Raw genomic sequence first — 22,640 nt, forward strand, 5'->3', positions numbered from 1 at the left:
CGAGGAGCCACCTAAGGATGGAAGCAGGACAGGAAGAGAGTAAGGCAAGGTCCCACTTACTGTGTTTATTGGCTTACTGTGCTTATTGGTTTTCTCCCTCCCTTTTTCCCTTAGGGTTACAGAAATGTGCTTCCAACTGAAAGAAATGAATGAAAAGGTGTCTTTCATAAGGGACTCCTTATTGTCTTTGGACAGCCAGGTGGGACACCTGCAGGACCTCTCTGCCCTTACAGTGGATACCTTAAAAGTCCTTTCTGCTGTTGACACCTTACAAGAGGATGAGGCCCTCCTGGCCAACAGAAAGCATTCTACTTGCAGAAAACTTCCCCACAGCTGGAGCAATGTCATCTGTGCAGAGGTTCTAGGCAGCCTGGAGATCTCTGGAAAGAAGAAATACCAGTGTTACAGCATGCCCCCTTCTTTGCTGCGGAGCCTGGCCAGAGGCTGGCATCCACCACGAGTGCAGACAGGGCCCTTTCTTGAGATTACAGACAGAAAGTTTTCAAATGTAAGAGATGACCAGGAAGAGCAAGAAACAGAAAATAGTATAGTTGCTTCTGGGGTGTCCCTGAACAGGCAAGCACACCCAAAGTATGGCCAGTTTCTCCTGGTCCCTTCTCATCTAGAGCAAGTTCCTTATTCTGCAGGAACCAACTTGCCTCTGTCCAGACCATCTTTGGAAGCAGGTACAGATGTGCTGGCAACTGAACATGTCACCCAGAGTGCGGTCCCTGTTCATCTGACGTGGCAGACCCCGGTTGTCTCAGCCCAGGGCTCAGTGGTGGAAACCAAGGAGCAGTATGAGTCACTTGCTCAGTTACCAGCCAGACAAGACAAGGGGGAGCAAGTGCTACCCACATTGATTTGCGCACCTGCACCCATTAAAGTGACCTCCCTCCCTTCCCAAGTCAAGAGCATGCAAACTGGAGGTGGATATGTGAACTGGGCATTTTCAGAAGGCGATGAAACTGGTGTGTTTAGCACCGAGAAACAATGGCAAACCTGCTTGGCCTCCGCTTGTAACTGTGACTCCAAACAGAGTGAACAATGTCAGAGGCAGATCCGGGACAGATCCCTATCTGATAACTCAACAAGATTGGCCCAGAGGGATTGCTCAGAGGTGGGACCATGGCTTCAGCAAAACACATCCCTTCGGATCAGTCCCCTTCGTAGAGACAGGCCCTTCATTAGGAGTCAGAGTTTGAGATTGCACAAAGAGGAGAAATTGAAGATCTGTAAGATTAAAAGTAAGAAGTAAACATATTTACAACCAGTATTAAATTCTTGCATTGCTACCATTCTCATTCTCCCCATTCTGTCAGTCCTTTCTGTGAAACAAAATGGTTCTGCCTACCATCTTACACTTTCTCATGTAAATCATTTCCCTTACAGATCTTTCAAAATCCTCAGAGATAGGACAGTCAAAATGGATCAAAGCAAAAATGCTAACCAAGGATAGGAAATTGTCAAAGAAAAAGAAGAAAACACAAGGACTACAGGTGCCAGTAAGTGTCTTTTGTGTTTTTGGCAAATGAGGTAGTATCCTAATTTAGCTTGGTTTTTCTCTATTCTAAAGTGCCACGTACACAAAATAGCATTGTCCTGGAAGGAATGAAGATGCAAATTTAAGCGTCAGCAAAGTGGATTTGCCACAATTCATTTGTCAACTCATATGTTGAAAGACATTTGTGTTATTTTCAGTTTTTGGCTATTCCAAACAAAGCTGTTATGAACATTTGTGTACAAGTCTTTGTGTGGGCATACGTTTTAATTTCTCGTTGGTAAATATTTAGGAGTGGAATGCTAGAGTCTTATAGTAAGTATTTGTTTAATTTTAGAAGAAACATACATCCCCACCAGCTTATGAGTAGTAGTTTGAGAGTTCCAGTGGTCCACATCCTCACCAATCCTTAGTATGCTCAGTCTTTTTAATTTTAGCATATTAGTGGGTGTGTAGTGGTATCTCACAGTTGTTTCGTGTGCATTTCCATAGTGACTAGTGCTGCTAGGTATCTTTTCATGTGCTTATATTCCATCTGTATATCTTTTTTGGTGACATATCCATTCAACTCTTCTGTTCATTTAAAAAATTGGGTTGTGGGACTTCCCTGGTGGTGCAGTTGTTAAGAATCCGCCTGGCAGTACAGGGGACACGGGTGCGATCTCTGGTCCGGGAAGATCCTACACGCTGCGGAGCAGCTAAGCCCGTTTGCTACAACTACTGAGCTTGTGCTCTAGAGCCCACGAGCCACAACTACTGAGCCTGCGCACCACAACTACTGAAGCCTGCGAGCCCTAGAACCCATGCGCTGCAACTACTGAAGGCCATGCGCTCTAGGGCCCACGTGCTTGCAACCACTGAGTCCATGTGCTGCAACTACTGAAGCCCACGTGCCTAGAGCCTGTGCTCTGCAACAAGAAGCCACCACAGTGAGAAGCCTGTGCACTGCAACGAAGAGTAGCCCCCACTCGCAATTAGAGAAAGCCTGCGCACAGCAACAAAGACCCAACACAGGCATAAATAAATAAATAAATAAATTAATTAATTAATTAATTAATTAAAAAAATTGGGTTGTCTTGTCTTGTTAGGTTGCAAGAGTTTTCTTTTTTTAATTTTTATTTCTTATTCTAGATATAAGCCCATTTTTGGATATATGTTTTGCAAATATTTCCACTCAGTTGGTGGCTTGCCTTTTATTTTTCATAAATGTCCTTGAAAACATAGGACACTTTTATTTTGATGAAGTCCAATATTTGATTTTTTTCTTTCATGTCTATGCTTTTCATATCATAAAGAAATTTTGCCAAACCCAGGATCACTAAGAGTTTCTCTTACGTTTTCTCCTAGGAATTTTATATTTAGGTCTATATTTAGGTTAAGTTCTGATTATTTGTTGGTGGTATATAGAAATATAATTTTTAAAATATTGATTTTGGGGCTTCCCTGGTGGCGCAGTGGTTGAGAGTCCGCCTGCCAAAGCAGGGTACACGGGTTCGTGCCCTGGTCCGGGAAGATCCCGCATGCCACGGAGTGGCTGGGCCTGTGAGCCATGGCCGTTGAGCCTGTGTGTCCGGAGCCTGTGCTCCACAACGGGAGAGGCCACAACAGTGAGAGGCCCACATACCGGGAAAAAAAAAAAAAAATATTGATTTTGTATCCTACAACCTTGCTAAACTTATTTGTTTGAGTAGGGGTTTTTTTTGTTACTTCTTTAGAATGTTCTATATAAATGATCATGTTATCTACAAATGAAAATACTGTTACTTTTTCCTTTCAAATCTGGATGTATTTTATTCCTTTTTCTTGCCCAGTTACATTGGCTAGTACCTCTAGTACAATACTGAATAGAAGTGGTGAAAGCAGGTAGCCTTTCCTTGTTTCTTCTCTTTAGGCGGAAAGTATTTAGTCTTTTAGCAGTAAGTATGATGTTAGCTGTAGGGTTTTTATGTGGATGTCCTTTATCAGGTTGAAGAATTTGCCTTCTATTCTTCCTTTTCTGAGAATTTTTATTATTAATAGATATGACATTTGTCAAATGCTTTTTCTGTGTCAACCTATATGGTCAGATGATTTTTCATTTTTATTGTGTTAATATGATGAATTATATTAATTTTATAATGTTAGAAGTAATGTTTAGAATATTAAATCAGCCTTGCTGGGATGAACCACAACTGGTCATGATGTATTATCTTTTTTAGATGCTGTATTCATTTTGCTAACATCTTGATACAATTTTATTGCTTTTTTTTTCTTGAGAAATATTTATCTTTAGATCTCTCTTCTTGTAATATCTTTATCTGGTTTTGGTATCAGGGTGATGCTGGGCTTATTGACTGAGTTGGGAAGTGTTTCTTCTTCTTCATTTTTCTGGGTGAGTTTGTCTAGATATTATTTAAATCTTACTTATTTGGTAGAATCAACAGTGAAACCATCTTTGAGGGAAAGTTTTAACTACAGATTCAATTTCTGTAATAGATATAGGACTATTCAGGTTATGTGATTCTTCTTGAGTGTGCTTTGTGTCTTTTGAGGAACCTGTCCATTTAAGTTTTTAAATTTTTTGGCATAAAGTTTTTAATAATATTATCTTATTATCCTTTTATTGTCTGCAAGATCTGTACTGACATCACTTCTCTCTTTCCTAATATTTTATATTTGTGTTTTCTCTTTTTGTTTTATGATTAGTCTGACTACAGGTTTATCTGCTTTATTGATCTTTTCACAGAACCAGCTCTTGGTTCATTGATTTTTCTTTGAATTCTGTTTCATTGATTTCTGCTCCTTATTATTTCCTTTGTTCTGTTTACTTTGGGTTTAATTAGCTCCTTTTTTGTTTTTGTTTTTTTTGCTAGTTTGTTAAGGTAGAAGCCTTGGTCGTTGATTTGAGACTTTCTTCTTTTCTAGTATCGGCATTTAGTGCTATAAAGTTCCTTCTAATCATTGTTCTAGCTATATCCTACAGGTTCTGATATGTTATGTTTTCATTTGCATTCAGTAAATCTTTTTGTTTATTGTTAGGAAGCCTTAGATCTGAGTTGACAGTTCTGCAGGACTTCACTTTTCATGATCTTAATGCCCTGCTGCATTTTTCTGTTCTACATGTATTTTTCCATATAATAACGTGTGTGCATTTTTCAAAGCACCTCAACTCTTTTTAGAATGAGAAGCAGAAGCAAAAAGATAAATATTGAATCAATTATGTAACATCACCTTTTGGAGGAGAGACTTAGCTTTGATAAAGACTCTTCTTTCAGAGAAAATGCCACGAATTGCTGGGACCCCATAAAATATGAATTTAAATAGCGTTATTTTGGAAATAGTTAAAATGGCCAGAGTTAAACTAGAAATTATAACTGAGCTCAAGTACTATAACTTGCATTTGTTTGTTGTCCTGTAGTTTGTCAATTTATCTCATTTCTTATCTGCCCCTGGGAAGAACATAAGGCAGCCATTATTATTGGCTATCTCTTATTTTAAGGATTCAGGGAATGGAGCTCATAGACATTACATGATTTTCCCAGTTCATATAGCTTCTAAGTGACAGAGCGAGAATTCTAACAAGTTCTTTTGGATCCAACCCTTACGTTTTTGTTGTTTTGCTCTCTACCAGTAGTTCTCAAACTGTGGTCTCCCATCAGCTTTAGCACCACCTGGAAACATACTAGACATACAAATTCTCCCTCCCCCGCAAGACCTACTGAATCACAGATCCTGAGGGTGGGACCCAGTGATCTGTGGTTTAACACAGTCCTGGGTGATTCTGATGCACACTCAAGTTTAAGAACTGCTCCCCACCCTGGTTCTCAATCATGACTGCAGATAGAAAAGTCACATGGATGCTTGGGTCCTGCCAGCATGAGTGATGGAAGTTCAAAGCTTCAAGGTGATTTTAATGTGCAGCCAATGTTAGCAACCACTCCTCTTCAACATAGTACCTCTATTAATGTGATTCAAAACGTATTCAGATTAATGTCACTGTGTTCCAACGAGTGTTTTTCTCTCCAGGTCATAACAGTCAACACCTGCTCTCAAAGTGACCAACTGAACCCAGAGCCAGGAGAAAATAAGATCTCAGAAGAACAGAATTGCAGCAAGAACTGGATTCCGGTGTCCAAATTTAGTCAGATAAGTATGTAACAGTCTACACTCTTGAATCCCAAAAATTCTGGTAGTATTTTCTCAGGGTATGATCTTTAGACCAGTGGCGGTCCCTGCTGTTCTTTCAAGTGGGAGATGAGAGAATGACCACACTCTCTTAGGAAAATAGCTCTTTTCTGCTTTTAGTTTTTATGAAGGGGATGCAATTTCCATTTGTTTAATGGAATAGTTTTCAGAATTTAGAAAAGAAAAATTAAAATTAATTAAAATTTAGATAGTCTCATATTCAGAGCTGTTGAATCTGGATCAGAGAGTATTCATTTAGTCTGATTTATGGGTGGGGTTGTCTAATTTTACAAATTCTTTAAAGTTCAAGTGACATTGATATGAGCCTTTACACAGAATTCAGTGGATTGAGTTGTAGTTGGTTATTTACTACTGCTTACATATAGTGTTTGTTCCATTGGCAAGTATCCCTTAAGCTTAATTGTAATGATGTTTGTAGAGGATAGAAGACAGATCAATGAGCTAGGAACGAAGACTGTGAGCTAGGCATAGAATGTGAAATAAGCCTGGATATATGAGGGCGGATTATGAATTGAGAGCAGTGAACTGAACATTGAACTTCTTGCATTTGATAATAAGAGAACTTTACTCATTTTTAAACAGAGGGGACTATGTGATTAAGGAGTCATAAATACTTTAAATTATTAGAAATATTAAACGTAAGGTACAAATAGATATTGTATTGAAATCTATGTTACTATGCTTCTTTAAAACTTTGTTTGCTCTATGGTCACTGGTTTTCAACCAAGGGGTGATTCCGCCTCCCCAACCAACAATGTCTGAAGACATTGTAAGACATTTTTGGTTGTCACAACTGAAGGAGGGGCAGTTGCTCTTGGCATCATTTTTACATAAATTATTTATGTTTTTTAAAAATATATAAAAGATATGGTTGATACAATATTGTATTATTTTTAGGTGTACAACGTAATGGTTTGATATATGTATGTGTTGAAAATGGTTACCACAATAAGTTAACATCCATCACATAATTACAGTGATTTTTTTCTTGTGATGAGAACTTTTAAGATCTATTGTCTCAGCAACGTTCAAATATACAATACAGTATTGTTAACTACAGTCACCATGCTGTACATTACCTCCCCAGGTATTTATTTATTTTATAGCTGGAGTTTGTACCTTTTGACCATCTTCACTCATCTCTCTCACCCTCCCATCCCCCAAATTATTTAAGTTCTTTCCAAAAAATTTCTAACTGAGAAAGATGGGTGCGGCAGGAGGGTTCTGGCAAAGAATCTCATTTAAATCTGATGATCAGAAAGGAGGGGATTTAGGGCGTTAGGCTGACTCCAGGCGCCTGGCTTGAACCACATTCTGGGTTGAGAATTTTAGTTTTTAAAAACTTGTCTCAGTTAAGAATTAATTAAAAAAGAATTTAAAAAAATAAAATTTTAAGGGTGGGGAGGTGCCCTGTCAGGTAGATCTTTCTAAAGACAAAAAGTAAAGTTCTGAGGAAATCAACTATGAAAAGGAAAGAATTTTTTAAAAAAAGGAAAGCATAGTTTGTTTAATTTTAATACTGTGCTATCATTGAAATCATATTTATCATAATTTTATGATGTTACGAAAAATATCATACATGAAATTTTTTGATGTTTCTTTTCCAGTAGCTTTTTTGCATTTCCTGTATACTTTTTTTTTTCAGCATAAAACAGTAGGAAAAAAAATAAATGGTTATTTCCTACATTTAGCCAGGAACTCTTTTTTTTTCCCCACATTTTTATTGGAGTATAATTGCTTTACAATGTTGTGTTAGTTTCTGCTGTACAACAAAGTGAATCAGCTATATACATATATCCCCATATCCCCTCCCTTTTTTTTTTTTTTTTTTTTTTTACGGTACGCGGGCCTCTCACTGTTGTGGCCTCTCCCATTGCGGAGCACAGGCTCCGGACACGCAGGCTCAGCGGCCACAGCCCACTGGCCCAGCTGCTCCGCGGCATGTGGGATCTTCCCGGACAGGGGCACAAACCCGTGTCCCCTGCATCGGCAGGCGGACTCCCAACCACTGCGCCACCAGGGAAGCCCTCCCCTCCCTCTTGAGCCTCTCTCCCACCCTCCCTATCCCACCCCTCTAGGTAGTCACAAAGTATCCAGTTGATCTGCCTGTGCTATTCAGCAGCTTCCCACTAGCCATCCATTTTACATTTGGTAGTGTACATATGTCAGTGCTACTCTCTCACTTCATCCCAGCTTCCCCTTCCCCTGCTGTGTCCTGAAGTCTGTTCTCTACATCTGCATCTTTATTCCTGCCCTGCCACTAGGTTCATCAGTACCGTTTTTTTTAGATTACATATATATGTGTTAGGGTCAGTTTCGTTCCTTTTTATGGTGGAGTAATATTCCATTGTATATGTGTGCCACATCTTCTTTATCCATTCATCTGCTGATGGACATTTAGGTTGCTTCCATGTCCTTAGCCAGGGACTCTTAATAAGTATTATTCTCAGAATTAATCCAACCAAATATTTATTAAATTATTATTGGGTACCTGCTATGTGCCAGTGACCCTGTAAGTACCAGGTATAAAAAATAACAGTAATGATCCTTGTCAAGATTTTTTTAAGAAAAGGATAAAAATTAAAACTATTGGCTGGCATTCTTTTCTATCTTTCTTTTGTTTTTGTTTTGTTTTCTTTTTTAAGTAGCCTACTGTAATGCCTGATGCAGTTGTTAAGGAAGAATTCCTAACAATTTGGACCTCAAATTTCATGTATTTTTAAATAAAGCATGGATGATAGGGTGCAAGGGCAGGTAAGTGTGCAAAAATTACTAAAGGTGTTTAATAGGAGGGCAGGTTATAGATAACTTAATTCTTTGATAGAGAAGTATAAATTGTTATAAATGTAAAGGTAACTATTGAAGAATAGAAATAGGGTATATAGCTTTCAGCCACTTGAGTAAAGCTCAAAAAGGACAAAGGAATCTTGGTAAAACTTGCTAAAAAGAGAAAGAAAACCCTATATTCCAATTTAGATGAATGCACGGTGTTCAGATCTTTTATTTGGAACTGTGATTCAAGTGTAGCATGTTTTCACATATTCTCTATTTTTTGCCTTCCTTTTAACAAGGTCTAGAATCTTACATATATCAGAAAATGAAAAGTAGAGAAACTGAACGGCATTCTGTACGAGTCAGTGATTATGTAAGGCAGTCTCAAGAGGTAAAAACATTTAATTTGATATTTTAAAAGCTCAGTTTCTCACCCTTTGTCCCACTTTATTCTTTCCTTGTTGTTTGCCTTTATGCAATTTATCCACCCAGTAATTTATCCTGGGTATTTTTATCATGAAATAGAAAGAATTTAGGAATTTTTGAAACTGTTTTCGCATATATAAAAGTTGCCATGTGGAAGAAAAATAAGATATTTTCAATGCACTTTTAAGAGGTAGAGCTAACAACAACAGATAGACTCTACTGGGAGACAGATTTCAGCCTGATCTGAGAAGGAATTTTTAGCAGTTGGAGCTTTCCAAGGATGGAATGGTTTATTTCTTGAAGTAGTAAGTGCCTCACTTAGTGTGGTTAATTAAACAGGCAAAGCAAACATCTTTGCAGATGTGTTGGAGGGGATTTGGACATTGCAGGGTAAAGGACTTTCAGTGTTTCTCTACCACTGATTTTTCAGTCTGTTTTTCTTAACCACTTGCAAATATGTGCCTGTTTTATTGCCATCCACCATGAGGGAAGCGTGATCTAGTTAGACTAGCCCCCCAAATCTAATCTTGGTCTTGGTTTGAATATTACCTCTGTGACCTTGGGAACTATATGGATGTATACTAACAACCTCAGATGTTCCTGTAGGAATGCAATCTGTGAAAGTAAAATATAAGACTACTTGAAGGTAATTGGAGGCAGGGACCTGTCTGCCCTGTCAAATCCTGGCTCTGTCACTTCCTAGGTTTCAAAGCTGTATACATCAATTAACCTGTGAGTTTCATTACCTGTATCTCTAAAATGGGGTTAATGCCATCCTTACGAGACTGATAGTGGATAACAAAAATAACACCAAAGAAAATGCCTAGAGTAATGCTTGGAGTATAGAAATAGAATGAGATATATTCAAGGTAACATTCTAAATAATCATCGACTGAAACAATAATCTGATGATAGGATATAATAATGTAATGGTCAATGTTTCCTGTCAACTTTGACCTTCTTTTCTTCTTTCATGTCTTTAACTGATGTTACATGTTCACTCTCATTATTGTAAAAACCGTTATGTATTACATTTTCTCTTTGATGTCCCCATAAAAGTAATCTTTTCTGTTAAGGTCAGTCACCACATTGAGTTACTCATATATTGTGCTAACATTATGCATCTTTCTAGCTTGAGTCTTGCATGTTTAGTATGAGAAATATTGAGCCTAGAGGAAGGGAAAAAAAGAACTATACCCTCCAAGGAGTGTGTTCTGCAAATGTATTACTGGAAGCTTGGGGTGGGAGAGAGTTGGGTGAACATGTAATGACCTTTCCCTTCTGCCCAGGATCTAAGCAAAAACTCTTTGTGGAATTCAAGGAGCACCAAGGTCAATAGGAACTCTCAGTGAGTATTTCTAAATGTCTGCCTTTAAGCATCTTTGGCTTTTTTTTTTTTAACTGGATTGGGAATAAAGGTTTAATTGGGTCAGAAAAGGAGGAAAAAAAAAGTGTGTGTCCAATGACAGTATTTTTCTTGTGTTAGCAAGAATGAAAATTATTTATTCTCCTAGTTTTCCTGTTTCTGGCAATAAGATCTCACCTTAGTGCCTTTTAAGAATATAATGATACATGTACTACTGTAGCAAATTAACCATTTGTCTTTTTTTTTTTATTTAATTTAATTTTTGGCTGCGTTGGGTCTTCGTTGCTGCACGCGGGCTTTCTCTAGTTGCAGTGAGCAGGGGCTACTCTTCGTTGTGGTGCACGGGCTTCTCATTGCGGTGGCTTCTCTTGTTGCGGAGCACGGGCTGTAGGCACACGGGCTTCAGTAGTTGTGGCGCACTGGTTTAGTTGCTCCGTGGCCTGTGGGATCTTCCCGGACCTGGGCTCGAACCTGTGTCCCCTGCATTGGCAGGAGGATTCTTAACCACTGCACCACCAGGGAAGTCCCTAACCATTTGTCTTTTTAGTGTCGGAAAAGCACACATGAAATAATGAGTATCATATATTTTCTGATAGATAAGAGTGAAATTTGCCTTAAAAAGTAGGAATAAATTTGTCTTGGCTGAAAATAAAAAGACTTAGAATGAAGACTAAATAATTTTTTTAGTTTTTTTTTTCAAAATTTTCCTTTTCGTTTATAAGATGGATCTTTTTGGTTTCTCCTTAACGTCCTAAGTGTTTGTCAAAGCAGTAACAAGTTGAGAAGGATTGAGACAGACAGAAAGGAAGACAGGGCTAGAGAGAGGAGATAGAGAACTCACCTTTTTATAGACTTGAGGTTCCTCCTTGACTTTTATTTATTCAGAGAAAATCTGAAAACCAACCAAGCAAAGATTATTCTGTTTGTAGTGTTTTATGGACTTTTCCAGTTACGTCATAAAATTAACCATTCTTAGAGTTATAGGAGCAGAATTCAAAAGCATCTGTACTCTACAAAGGGCCTGTTGATGCCAGGCAGGTGGAATATGGCGGTCAGTTTGCAGTCAGCTCTGTTTGAGATGGCCTTTTCTCTGGAGTGCTCAAGGTCTGTCTGTGCAAGCCTGCCTCTAGCCTTAACGTGTACATGAGTTTCTTCTCCCAAAAGTTCTGTAGTTTGTGCTCATGCAGAGTAGTGGGTTATTGCAGCATGAAATTAAACAATAACTATGATGGTACTTGCTTCCCCAAGGACCTTAAATACTGGAGATATTCTTCGAATGTATTTATTCCTACTTGCCCATGGCCACTTGTGCACTTGAGCAGGGCATGTAACAATTTAAAGAGAGCTAATTTCAGCCTGTGAACATTTAGGGGCCATGTGGGCTAATGAAACTGATTTGTTGGCTTGTCCAGAGATATTCACAGACTCTTTTGTAGGCATCTGCTTTGCATAGTTCAGGAAGCCTTTAGTTTAATTGATCCAGAACAATGCAAACACAGTTAAATCTTATATATGTTTTAACTAATTAAAAACAAAAACCAACAACTGCTTTTCAGTTAGCTTAGGGCCCACTCAGTAAATTAATTACATGTATATCTGGTGCTCATTCTTCTATGAAAACAATTGTAGGGTTGTAAACTGTTTCTCTAAAGGTAGGGGTCAAATGTAACTGATACTCTTCCTTCAAAGTAATATATACACCTGTATATACATATATACTTATAGATTGTATTATTACTGTCTCACACACTTTTCATTTCTTTGATCATTGAAAATTTTGAAGCATTATCTAAACAACTTTAATTTTTCAAACAGGTTGAGAAGTTCAAATGGAGTTAACAGTAAGTTTTTTGTTTTGTTTTTTTTAAATTTATTTTTGGCTATGTTGGGTCTTCGTTGCTGCGCTCGGGCTTTCTCTAGTTGCGGCGAGCAGGGGCTACTATTCATGGCGGTGCACAGGCTTCTCATTGCGGTGGCTTCTCTTGTTGCGGAACACAGGCTCTAGGCGCATGGGCTCAGGAGCTGTGGTTCACGGGCTCTAGAGAGCAGGCTCAGTAGTTGTGGCGCATGGGCCTAGCTGCTCTGCGGCATGTGGGATCCTCCCGGACCAGGGCTCGAACCCATGTCCCCTGCATTGGCAGGTGGATTCTTAACCACTGCACCACCAGGAAAGCCCAACAGTAAGTTTTTATCTTTTTATTTTTTCATCTTATCAGTGGTGGGGTTTACTCTCCTGCTGTGTCAGACTTTTATAGTTCTTGAAATCCTGATTTTTGTTTACTATACAAAGTAGCAAGTTCGGTAGAAAAGTAGAAAGTTGAATGTCTTTCTCCAGATAAATCAGGAGTGATGTCTGGTTTAAAAATTTTTGTTACCTGTTTTTGACTGTGATTTTCTAGTTTTCTCTGTGAGTGAGGGCATAGCCACTGAGCTCATTTAGACTGTTCAACAACTCTTACTGTCATCGTTTAACACATTGCTATTTAAGAACCATTCATAAGATTGTATGTGGATCTCCTTTCCTATATGTCTTCATTGGGACTCCATGCCCCAAGTGGCTAAGTAGGACCAAGCCTACTTTGGTGAGACACCTCCCTGGTGAAGCCACTCTCATTAGCTACTTTCAAATTTCACCACAAACTGTACCTTTCCATCTTCCTGACCCCTCGATACAGACTGGGCACCTTCATCACTTATGTGAAACCTTCAGTGCCTTCCCATTACCTATAGGATGGGCTGCAAATCCCTTACTCTTTCTCAATGCTCTTGAGAGTCTGGCTCCAGTCCAAATTTCCAGGCTCATGAATAAGCCCTTTTATGCAATATTTCTTCCATGAAGAATGTGAGCACCTACCTATCACCCTCTCCACGTGGTGTCCAGAAGGCATCTTCAAATGTGGAACAAAATGTTCCACCTGCCTTCTCTGCCATCTCAGGAAGTGGCAACTTTATCCTTCCCGTTGCTGAGGCCAAAGTCTTGCAATCCTACTTGACTCCCATTTTCTCACATCCTCACAGCCAACCCATCAGTAAGTCTTCCAAATTATATTGAGAAGCTGATCACTTTGCTACCCCCACATATCACTTTTCACCTCTTCCCTGGATTACAGGATGGCCTCCAAACTGTCGCTCTATTTCCAGAGAGCAGCTGGAATAACACTTTTAAACTCAAAGTCATATTGAGTCACTCTTCTGTTCAAATGGTGTTCCAGCTCACTCTGTAAAAGCGAAGTCCAAACACCGTCTACAAGGCCCTGTTGATCTGCTCCCCCTCCTTCAACTCTCCCGTCTCGTTTGCTCTCAGCACAGTCCACTCTGGCCCCTCTCTCCTCCTTAACACAGCAAGTATGGTCCTGCCTCAGGGTGTTTGCAGTTGCCATTACTTCTGCCTGGGATACTCTTCCTTTACCCACGTGACTCACCCCCTCTCCTCCTTCAGGTCTTTGCTCACATTTCACCCTATCAGAGAGGTCTTTCCTAACCAACCTATATAATATAGAATAGTAATCTCCCTGTCTCCCACGCTTCCTAACTCCCTCAATATATATGTAATATACTATAATACTATATATTTACTTATTTATTTCCTATTTCCCTTTGCTACAATGTAGGCTTTATCTGTTTTCATTACTGCTCTTTCTCTCGAGGATAGACTAATACCTGGCACATAGTAGGTCAGTAAATATATGCTGAATGAATGTGAACAAGATCTCACAGCTCCTAAAGTGGTGAAGCCAGGATTGAAACTCAGTTTTGTCAGAGTCAGATGCCCATACTCTATTTCACACTGTTTGTCTATGAAGATTCCCTAAGCCTCTATTTACACCTCTATTATATTACTTATAGTTTACATGTATTTCATATTTGTTTTTCACTGAGGTGGGAGCCACATCTTATTCACATCTCTCATGCCTAGCACGACCCTTAGTGGGAGCTAAATACTTTTTTTTTTTTTAATTATTGAATCGAACTTAGAAAGGAACAGTCTTTTTTGATGATCTTACCTTTTACCCAGCACCCCCAAAGGGAGGGAGTTTCTTCCCTTCCTTATCCAGCAACAAGAAGCCAGAGGCATCTGTGAAATTGGGCTCATTATGCCGCTTCCTCTACAAGGTGTAAAGTAGTTCCCACCATGAGACTAAAGTTCTCGACTTTAATTTTGATTTTATGAAATGGCAAAACTGGTGCAAAGGATTCCTCTTGAAACTTGTAATTTAGGACTTGAGCAGGTAGGAGAGAACCAGTTAAACTTGCAAGAGGTGTTCCCAACACACAGTCCGTCTGTAACCAAACAAATCCCTTGCTGTCACATTCTCTGCCTCCTTCTTTGTTTCTCTTATGTTCCTCTTAATGTGTTTTCATCATTTTGTTGTCATTTTAAGTCAGTGCAGTAGTGTGCTAATAACTTGGTATTAATAATGTCCTTATGTGGGTACTGCGTCTTGGTAGGGAGCTCAGAGAATTGTGCTTCTGGGATGTCGTGCAATGTGATGGGCAGCCGAGTGCCTTCTGCAACACAGAGGTGTAATTGGCTCAAAGGAAATACATCTTTGAGGCTAATATTACCTGTCTTTCTTCAGTTCCCTATATAAATATGTTTGGGGACATTGCACTGATGATTGGAAGCTGTCAGGATACCATGCACAATAATGTGGTTAAAGAATATTAGGCAATCTTTTTCGAAAACCGAGAAGCCATTCTGATTAACCCGTTCAATAATAACTTTGCAGGCAATATATTCATAAGCATGTATTTACCTCCAGCCAAGTAATTAAGATGCCAATCTTCTCTGTAATTTCAGAAATCTCAACCTCCTTAAAAAGCCCTCAAGAGTCTCACCATCATTATTCAGGTAGGATGCCTGTGTACATAGACATGTCAACGGAGCTAAACGTTTGTGATTCTGCATTTGGAAACAGAAACACTGGTGAATTTGTGGTGTTGATATGGCTCCAACTTGATAAGTTGCTGTTTACTCTGATGAGAGAACATTCAGATTTCTTAACTTGGGAAAACAGGTTTTTAGGATTTAAGAGAATTTGGATTTAAAAAAAAATGTGTGTATTGGTAAGTTCCAAATTGTAAAGAGGAAAGATGACCTTGAGATCTGAAAATTCCTTACAAGGTCAAAAGCCAGAGATCTTTGTATTTTGGACTGGGGAGGAGACAGGCCTGAGACTAGTCCTCTGAGGAAGGGTTTTGCACCCTCACTGGGCCCTCAGTGAGGGTAACCACTGAATGAATGCCAACCCCACAGGGTAAATTCAACAAAGACACCTTAAGGGATGTTATTAAACAAGATGTCAAGGGTCTTGACTCTCTTAAACAACATCACTTCACAGTGATTCAGTTGTCTTTCTTTCAAAGTGGGAATAATTGTACTTGCCCTTCCTGAGGAAAAATCTGCCAAAGGGCTAGTTGAGAATAAAGAGGGAAACACTTTGAAATGCAAAGCAGTATAACAACCAACTGGACTCGTGCCATTGGGTGGTCTTTTGGGCATAGTTGCTCTCAGTATTGGATTAGATAACACATGGGCAAGCTTTTTATATAATCTGAAGCTCAGTACAAGAGTACAAGTGTGATAATTTTTGTTATTATTATATCAAGGTCATGTGCTCAGGCTCCAGTAATAGGCTACCTTATCCTGAATTCTCCTCTGTAGTGAATAGTGTTTCTGTGGATTTCAGACTCCACATTCCAGGCTCTTGTAACTGGGTCTTTCAGCTCAGCAGTAATCCGTTATTTTGACTCCAGCTGTCAACTGAAGAAAGCATCTGCTGAGGAACACTGTAACTCACATCGACTCTGATTTGTTAAGATACAGCTCTTAACAGGAAAATGCAGATCACTTGCTTCTAATTAAAACTGGTCTTCAGCTCTCTCTGGGAAAAGAAGATGAACTCTGCGAAATCAACAGTAGATGTCCCCACAGTCCGCTGTGCGTTAGATTTGATCTGGAAAAGAAAAACCAGAAAGACCAGATTAAAATGCTCTTTAAAAGCAAGTTCCACATCTGAATGGATTAGTATGGTATTTGGTATTCAGGAGAGTGGAGGTAATAGCACTACCTCAGAACATATTATATAATCTCATATAATCTATTCCTAAGACTGGGATATCCTTCCTGTTTAGGGCATAGTTTATTTTAAATACTGTATTATAGATAATATATTTTTTTAAGATTTTTTTTTTTTTAGTTTATTTATTTTTGGTTGTGTTGGGTCTTCGTTTCTGTGTGAGGACTTTCTCTAGTTGTGGTGCGCGGGCCTCTCACTGTCGCGGCCTCTCCTGTTGCGGAGCACAGGCTCCAGGCGCGCAGGATCAGTAGTTGTGGCTCACGGGCCTAGTTGCTCCGCAGCATGTGGGATCTTCCCAGACCAGGGCTCGAACCCGTGTCCCCTGCATTGGCAGGCAGATTCTCAACCACTGCGCCACCAGGGAAGCCCCAAGATTTTATTTATTTATTTATTTTTTTGATGTGGACTACTTTTAAAGTCTTTATTGAATTTGTTACAATATTGCTTCTGTTCTCTGTCTTGGTTTTTTGGCCCCAAGGCCTGTGGGATCTTAGTTCCCAGACCAGGGATTGAACCTTCACCCCCTGCATTGGAAGGCAAAGTCTTAACCACTGGACTTCCAGGGAAGTCCCTATAGAGAATATTTTTGATAAAAGAAAAAATAAAGGGTCTTTGAAATAAAATATTTTAGCATAATATGAGTATATTGATGTGGGGGAGGCTTTCTGTAAATTCAGCCCACTGATGCATACTTAAACTAGTAAATCTGCTTTTGTTTGCAGCCATTGAAAGGAACAATTTAATGAGGCTTTCTCAGACCATACCATTTACACCAATCCAACTGTTTGGTGAGTGCCATTTCTACCTTCTTGAGGTTGTGCCAGGGCAAAGGCATAACATCTGAGTGAATCATAGGAGAAACCATTTTGCATAATTTTAGCTGCAAATTTTCTTTTGCCCATGCTTGCAGTTTAGTTATATTAATTTCCTAAAATGGAAAGTCTTGTTAACGGCCCGGCTGGTATCTACAGTCAAAATCTGATATACTATGGGGATGGGACCTATAATGAGCAGCAGTTGGGGAAAAAGCAATAACATTGCACCTGGCATTCACTGATTTAAGGCTGGAAGTAAGTAGAAAAGAAAAGAACCAACCAACCATGTGTAATAAATACAGAAGAAAGCATTAAACATCAATACAGTAGAAGCTAATAGACATCTAAAGAGAAATGCTTTGTATATCGCTTTTTATTTGTTTTGTTTTGTTTTTGTTTGTTTTGTTTCATGTAAACTAATTGCTCTTAACTCAGAGAGCAAATGTAATTTTTAAAGGCTGGAATAGTAAGGAAAAACAAGCTCGCAATAGCCAAGGCTACTGGCGTTTCTCTGTCCTGCCAATTGACAAAATAACAAGGGTCGCCACACTGTCCCAGATCTTGCTTCTCCTCAAACCCTTCACATGGGGACAGATGAGGTGGCTTCTGATCGTCGATGCGAATGCCTTCTCCTTCCACTTGGCTCCATAGCTGGTTTTACAACTCGGTAGCTCTGTTTCAGATCCTCTAGGTAATTAGAACTCTAAAGTGGCATTTATCTGGGCACCAAGAATACATATTTCAAAACATGTTACTAAGCATTACCTAGACATATTCTTTGGTAAGCAATTAAATGCAAGAGTGAGCGAATAGATTCTTTTCTTGGTAAACCAGTACAGTGTTTATAAGAAAAGCCATTTGAAGCTGAGGTGTAAGGAGAAAATTAAATACAGGCTGGACAGAAGTTGTATAGACTATGTCACTTCTGTTAGGAAGCATTGCACAATATATTAGGTGGAGTCTAGGTTGAATAAGAATGGCTCCCTGTTCAACAGCCTAAAAGTGGAAGCTGTAGAGCAGTTAAAGAACATTTGTGTGTAAAATCTTTGAAGTGGGATTGGGTTTGTCTCCGAGGGTCTACTTCACATTAGCCAGGTTAACATATCTAATCTTTACAACAACCCAATGAAGAGAATGTTATTTTCACTTCCATTTTACTGATGAGGAAAGTGAGGCTTTAAGTAACTTGTCCAAAGGCACAAAGGAAGGAGGGAAAGGCTCTGGGGTGTGACTTTGGTTCTAACTTTAACTGGGTTAAAACATGCGTTCTCAGTGGGGTAATATCACCCCCAAGAGAGCAAAAGCATCTTTTTATTTTTATGTGTAAAGCACATACACACACACACACAGAGTACATAAACATAAACAGTATATCTTTGGTATTACAATGTCAGGGAAGGGGCAATTAGGAAAAAAAGTCTAAATGTAAGCTCCTAAGGGGGATGACAGGGTTAAACTATCTCTTTAAAAGTATGCTAACACATATATATGGAATCTAAACAAAAAAAAAAAAAGAAAGAAAAAAAAAGAGAAAATGGTCAGAAGAACCTAGGGACAAGGCAGGAATAAAGATGCAGACCTACTAGAGAATGGACTTGAGGATATGGGGAGGGGGAAGGGTAAGCTGGGACAAAGTGAGAGAGTGGCATGGCCATATATACACTACCAAACGTAAAATAGATAGCTAGTGGGAAGCAGCCGCATAGCACAGGGAGATCAGCTTGGTGCTTTGTGACCACCTAGAGAGATGGGATAGGGAGGGTGGGAGGGAGGGAGACGCAAGAGGGAAGAGATATGGGGACATATGTATGTGTATAACTGACTCACTTTGTTGTAAAGCAGAAACGAACACACCATTGTAAAGCAATTATACTCCAATAAAGATGTTTAAAAAGAAAGTACTTGGCTTTAACAAAAGAAGCATAGCCTTGCTACTCTGATTTTATTTTTGTCTAGTTATAATTTATAATAAGAACAACTTAATATTTTGTGTGACATCTGATGCTTTGTTCATTCTCCCCCTCCCTCTTTCCTGGACTCTAACATGGCCAGAGGTCTGTACTTGCCTCTGAACAGGTGAAATTCCCATTCCCCTATGATCCTTTGAGAAACTGATTGTGAGTTGATATTTAGGACGCCGTTCATGTCACAGACATGGATCTCACTGAACCCCTCCCCGGCCCTTCTGTTTGCCGCAGGAGAAGAAGTAACTGTCTACAGGCTGGAGGAGAGCTCCCCTTTGAATCTGGATAAAAGCATGTCTTCTTGGTCCCAGCGAGGGACATCTGCAATGATCCAGGTGTTGTCCCAAGAGGAGATGGATGGTGGCCTCCGCAAAGCCATGAAAGTCATTAGTACCTGGTCTGAGGATGGCGTCCTCAAGCCGGGGCATGTTTTCATTGTGAAGTCCTTTCTTCCTGAGGTTGTGCAGGCATGGCGCAAAATCTTCCAGGAGAGTACTGTGCTTCATCTTTGCCTCAGGGTAAGTCAGAGACCCAGAGCACAGATGGACAGGTGGTCGAAGAAAGGGGATCTGGCTCTATCCTGGTCAAAGGCCATTATCTTTTTTTTTTTTTGGTGAATACTTCCTTTATGTATAATATTCATATATCACACTGATTAGGAAATGTCAAATACCACTGATATGATTAGGGTAGACATACACACATATTGATGTATATACACACGTATATATGTATATGTTTATATACATATGTATGTATATACTCACACACATTCATCTATAAAGCCAACATTTTACCTAATGTGAAAACAGAGGCACACCCATCAAGGTTAGAACAAAGCGAGAATGCCCACCATCTCCACCACTATTCAACACATTACTGGAGGTATTAACCAACTCAATTAGACAAGAGAAAACAAAAGTATAAAAACTGGAACAGAAAAAGAATGAAAACTATCTCTGTTTGCAGATGATATGATAGTAATGCTAGAAAACCTGAAGAGCTAGTGATAAAAACAACTCAAGCAATAAAAGAAATCAGGAAGGTGGCAAAGGTTAATAAAATTAACACACCCAAATTAATAACTTTCATATAAGCAAATAATAACTAGTAGAAGATATTTTGGAAAAGAAAATGCTGTTTACAATAGCAAGAAATTGAAAATGCTTAGAAATAGGTGGAATGTGAAATATTTAAAATCTATATGAGGAAAAATCACTCCTGAAAGATATAAAACTAAATTTGTACAAAGAGAAAGACAATCCTTAATCTTGATTAGGATGTTCCAACATCATCAAAATATAAGTTCTCTTAAAGTTAATTTATAAATTTAATATTATCCCAATAAAGATTAGCAGATACAAACTACTATATATAAAATAGATAAACAAAGTCCTACTGTATAGCACAGGGAATTATATTCAATATCCTATAATAAGCCATAATGGAAAAGAATATTAAAAAGAATATATATGTGTATAATTGAATCACTTTACTGTACACCTGAAACTAACACAATGTTGTAAATCAACTATACTTCAATTTAAAAAAATCCCAATAAACTCTTTTTTTTTTTTTTTCTGGAGCTAGACACCTACTTAGAAAGAAAGGGAAAAAATAAAACATACGTACGTGTATCTACTTCCTCTCGCAAAAGGAAACATAGGAAGGTTAAACCAGAAAGCAGTGAAATAGATTGCCTAAAGGGGTGTGGAGGTGGAAGGCAGGAGGGAAGAGGAGATTAAGACGGAAAAAATAGGGGAAAGAGGACAATTCTCTGAGTATGCCTTTTTAATTTTTTTAACATCTTTATTGGAGTATAATTGCTTTACAATGGTGTGGTTAGTTTCTGCTGTACAGCAAAGTGAATCAGCTGTACATATACATATATCCCCCTATCTCCTCCCTCTTGAGCCTCCCTCCCACTCTCCCTGTCCCACCCCTCTAGGTCATCACAAAACATCGAGCTGATCTCCCTGTGCTATGTGGCTGCTTCCCACTAGCTCTCTGTTTTACATTTGGTAGTGTCTATATGTCCGTGCCACTCTCTCACTTCGTCCCAGCTTCTCCTTCCCCCATTTTGTCCGTAGGTCCGTTCTCTACATCTGCCTCTTTATTCCTGCCCTGCCACTAGGTTCATCAGTACTGTTGTTTCAGATGAAGGCCATTATCTTCAACCCAAAGGGTAGCCTATTCTTTTTTGGAGGTGGTGGTATATTGTTATTTTTGGCTTTAGCTTTTGGAGTGGGTAGTGGTGGAAGCTGAATAAGGCTGAAAATCACACTTGGGAGGCCTCTAGTAATTCTGTGATCATTAATTAGTAGGCATCTGATAGCAGACCAATATTTTTATCAATGTTCCCTATTTTGCAGGAAATTCAACAACAAAGAGCTGCTCAAAAACTGATCTATACCTTCAACCAAGTGAAACCACAAACCATTCACTACACTCCAAGGTGAGGAAATATTGGCACCCTGGCCCTTCATCTTATGTAGAAATTTCTGTCAATTTCTTCTCACCCCTGTTAGTCACGAGAAATACCAGACCCACGGGGAAGTTCCCCATGACCTTAACTTTGGTTTCTTCCTTACTCGGAGACAGTAAAAAGAGAATTAGACATCCTAGGTATGTTTTGGCTTAAATTGCTGAATTTATGTGAGTAGAAAAGAGGAGATCAAGCAGAGGCCGTGACTAACCTCTCAGTTACGAAAGCAGGCAGATCCTGGGTGTAGTTACTAATGTCCAGAAACATTATAGTAGAAAAACACTTCTATTTTAAGCATAGTTTCTTCTGTTATGTTACAGAAATTAGGAACCTTAAAGGAGTGAACTCTTGTTACTTTCACTTGAGTGTTTCCATACACTTGTATTTATTCAGCAAGACAGATCATAGTTTGGTGCTGAGGACTTAGAGTAAAGTTTTACTGTCTCATTTACAAGGAACTTCGTAGAGCAAGACAAGAAAAGTTGAATCCAGTACTCTTTATAAAAGAGTTCCTCAGAAAGAAGGGAGGTGGGTAAACGTGGGGAAAACTCCCAATCTTTGCATTCCTTTCTTTCAGCAGAAAGGCAAAGGCGTGCGCATTGAGGCTGCTGGGACTAGAGTTAGGTCATCTCCCCTGGTGCTCTCTGTTCAGTAGTATAAGTCCCACCTTTGCTGCCTTTTGGGGAATCAATGGCCTCTTCCCACCCTCCCTCGCCATAGGTTCCTGGAAGTTTTCTTAATCTACTGCCATTCAGCCAAGCAGTGGTTGACCATTGAGAAGTATATGACTGGGGAGTTCCGGAAGTACAACAACAACAACGGTGATGAAATTGCCCCCAGCAACACCTTGGAGGAGCTGATGTTGGCTTTCTCTCACTGGACCTATGAGTATACTCGGGGAGAGCTGCTGGTTTTAGATCTGCAAGGTGATTGATAGCTGAGGATTTGATACAACAAGCATGAGGCAAAGTTCAGGAAACAGTGACCAGGGATTGCTTTCTCAATGTCATTGTCACCTACATTTTTTTTTTTTTTTTTTTTTTTTG

The 22,640-nt window shown here is 39.2% G+C and overlaps 1 protein-coding gene across 1 annotated transcript in view; it reads left to right on the forward strand.

The window, feature by feature from the left end:
- Positions 1 to 22,640, forward strand: part of TRPM6 (transient receptor potential cation channel subfamily M member 6) — a 115,912-nt gene that overhangs the window by 78,965 nt on the left and 14,307 nt on the right. The window contains exons 26-37 of the mRNA XM_007450994.1: positions 115 to 1,247; positions 1,393 to 1,505; positions 5,507 to 5,630; positions 8,758 to 8,849; positions 10,174 to 10,232; positions 12,066 to 12,091; positions 15,052 to 15,102; positions 17,053 to 17,118; positions 17,797 to 17,799; positions 19,344 to 19,627; positions 21,482 to 21,564; positions 22,315 to 22,520. Of these exons, the coding sequence (XP_007451056.1) occupies positions 115 to 1,247; positions 1,393 to 1,505; positions 5,507 to 5,630; positions 8,758 to 8,849; positions 10,174 to 10,232; positions 12,066 to 12,091; positions 15,052 to 15,102; positions 17,053 to 17,118; positions 17,797 to 17,799; positions 19,344 to 19,627; positions 21,482 to 21,564; positions 22,315 to 22,520 (2,240 nt within the window). The remainder of the gene's footprint in view (positions 1 to 114; positions 1,248 to 1,392; positions 1,506 to 5,506; positions 5,631 to 8,757; positions 8,850 to 10,173; positions 10,233 to 12,065; positions 12,092 to 15,051; positions 15,103 to 17,052; positions 17,119 to 17,796; positions 17,800 to 19,343; positions 19,628 to 21,481; positions 21,565 to 22,314; positions 22,521 to 22,640) is intronic.

Source organism: Lipotes vexillifer, unplaced genomic scaffold (genome assembly GCF_000442215.2).
Source record: "Lipotes vexillifer unplaced genomic scaffold, Lipotes_vexillifer_v1.1 scaffold204, whole genome shotgun sequence".
Classification (NCBI taxonomy): Eukaryota; Metazoa; Chordata; class Mammalia; order Artiodactyla; family Lipotidae; genus Lipotes; species Lipotes vexillifer.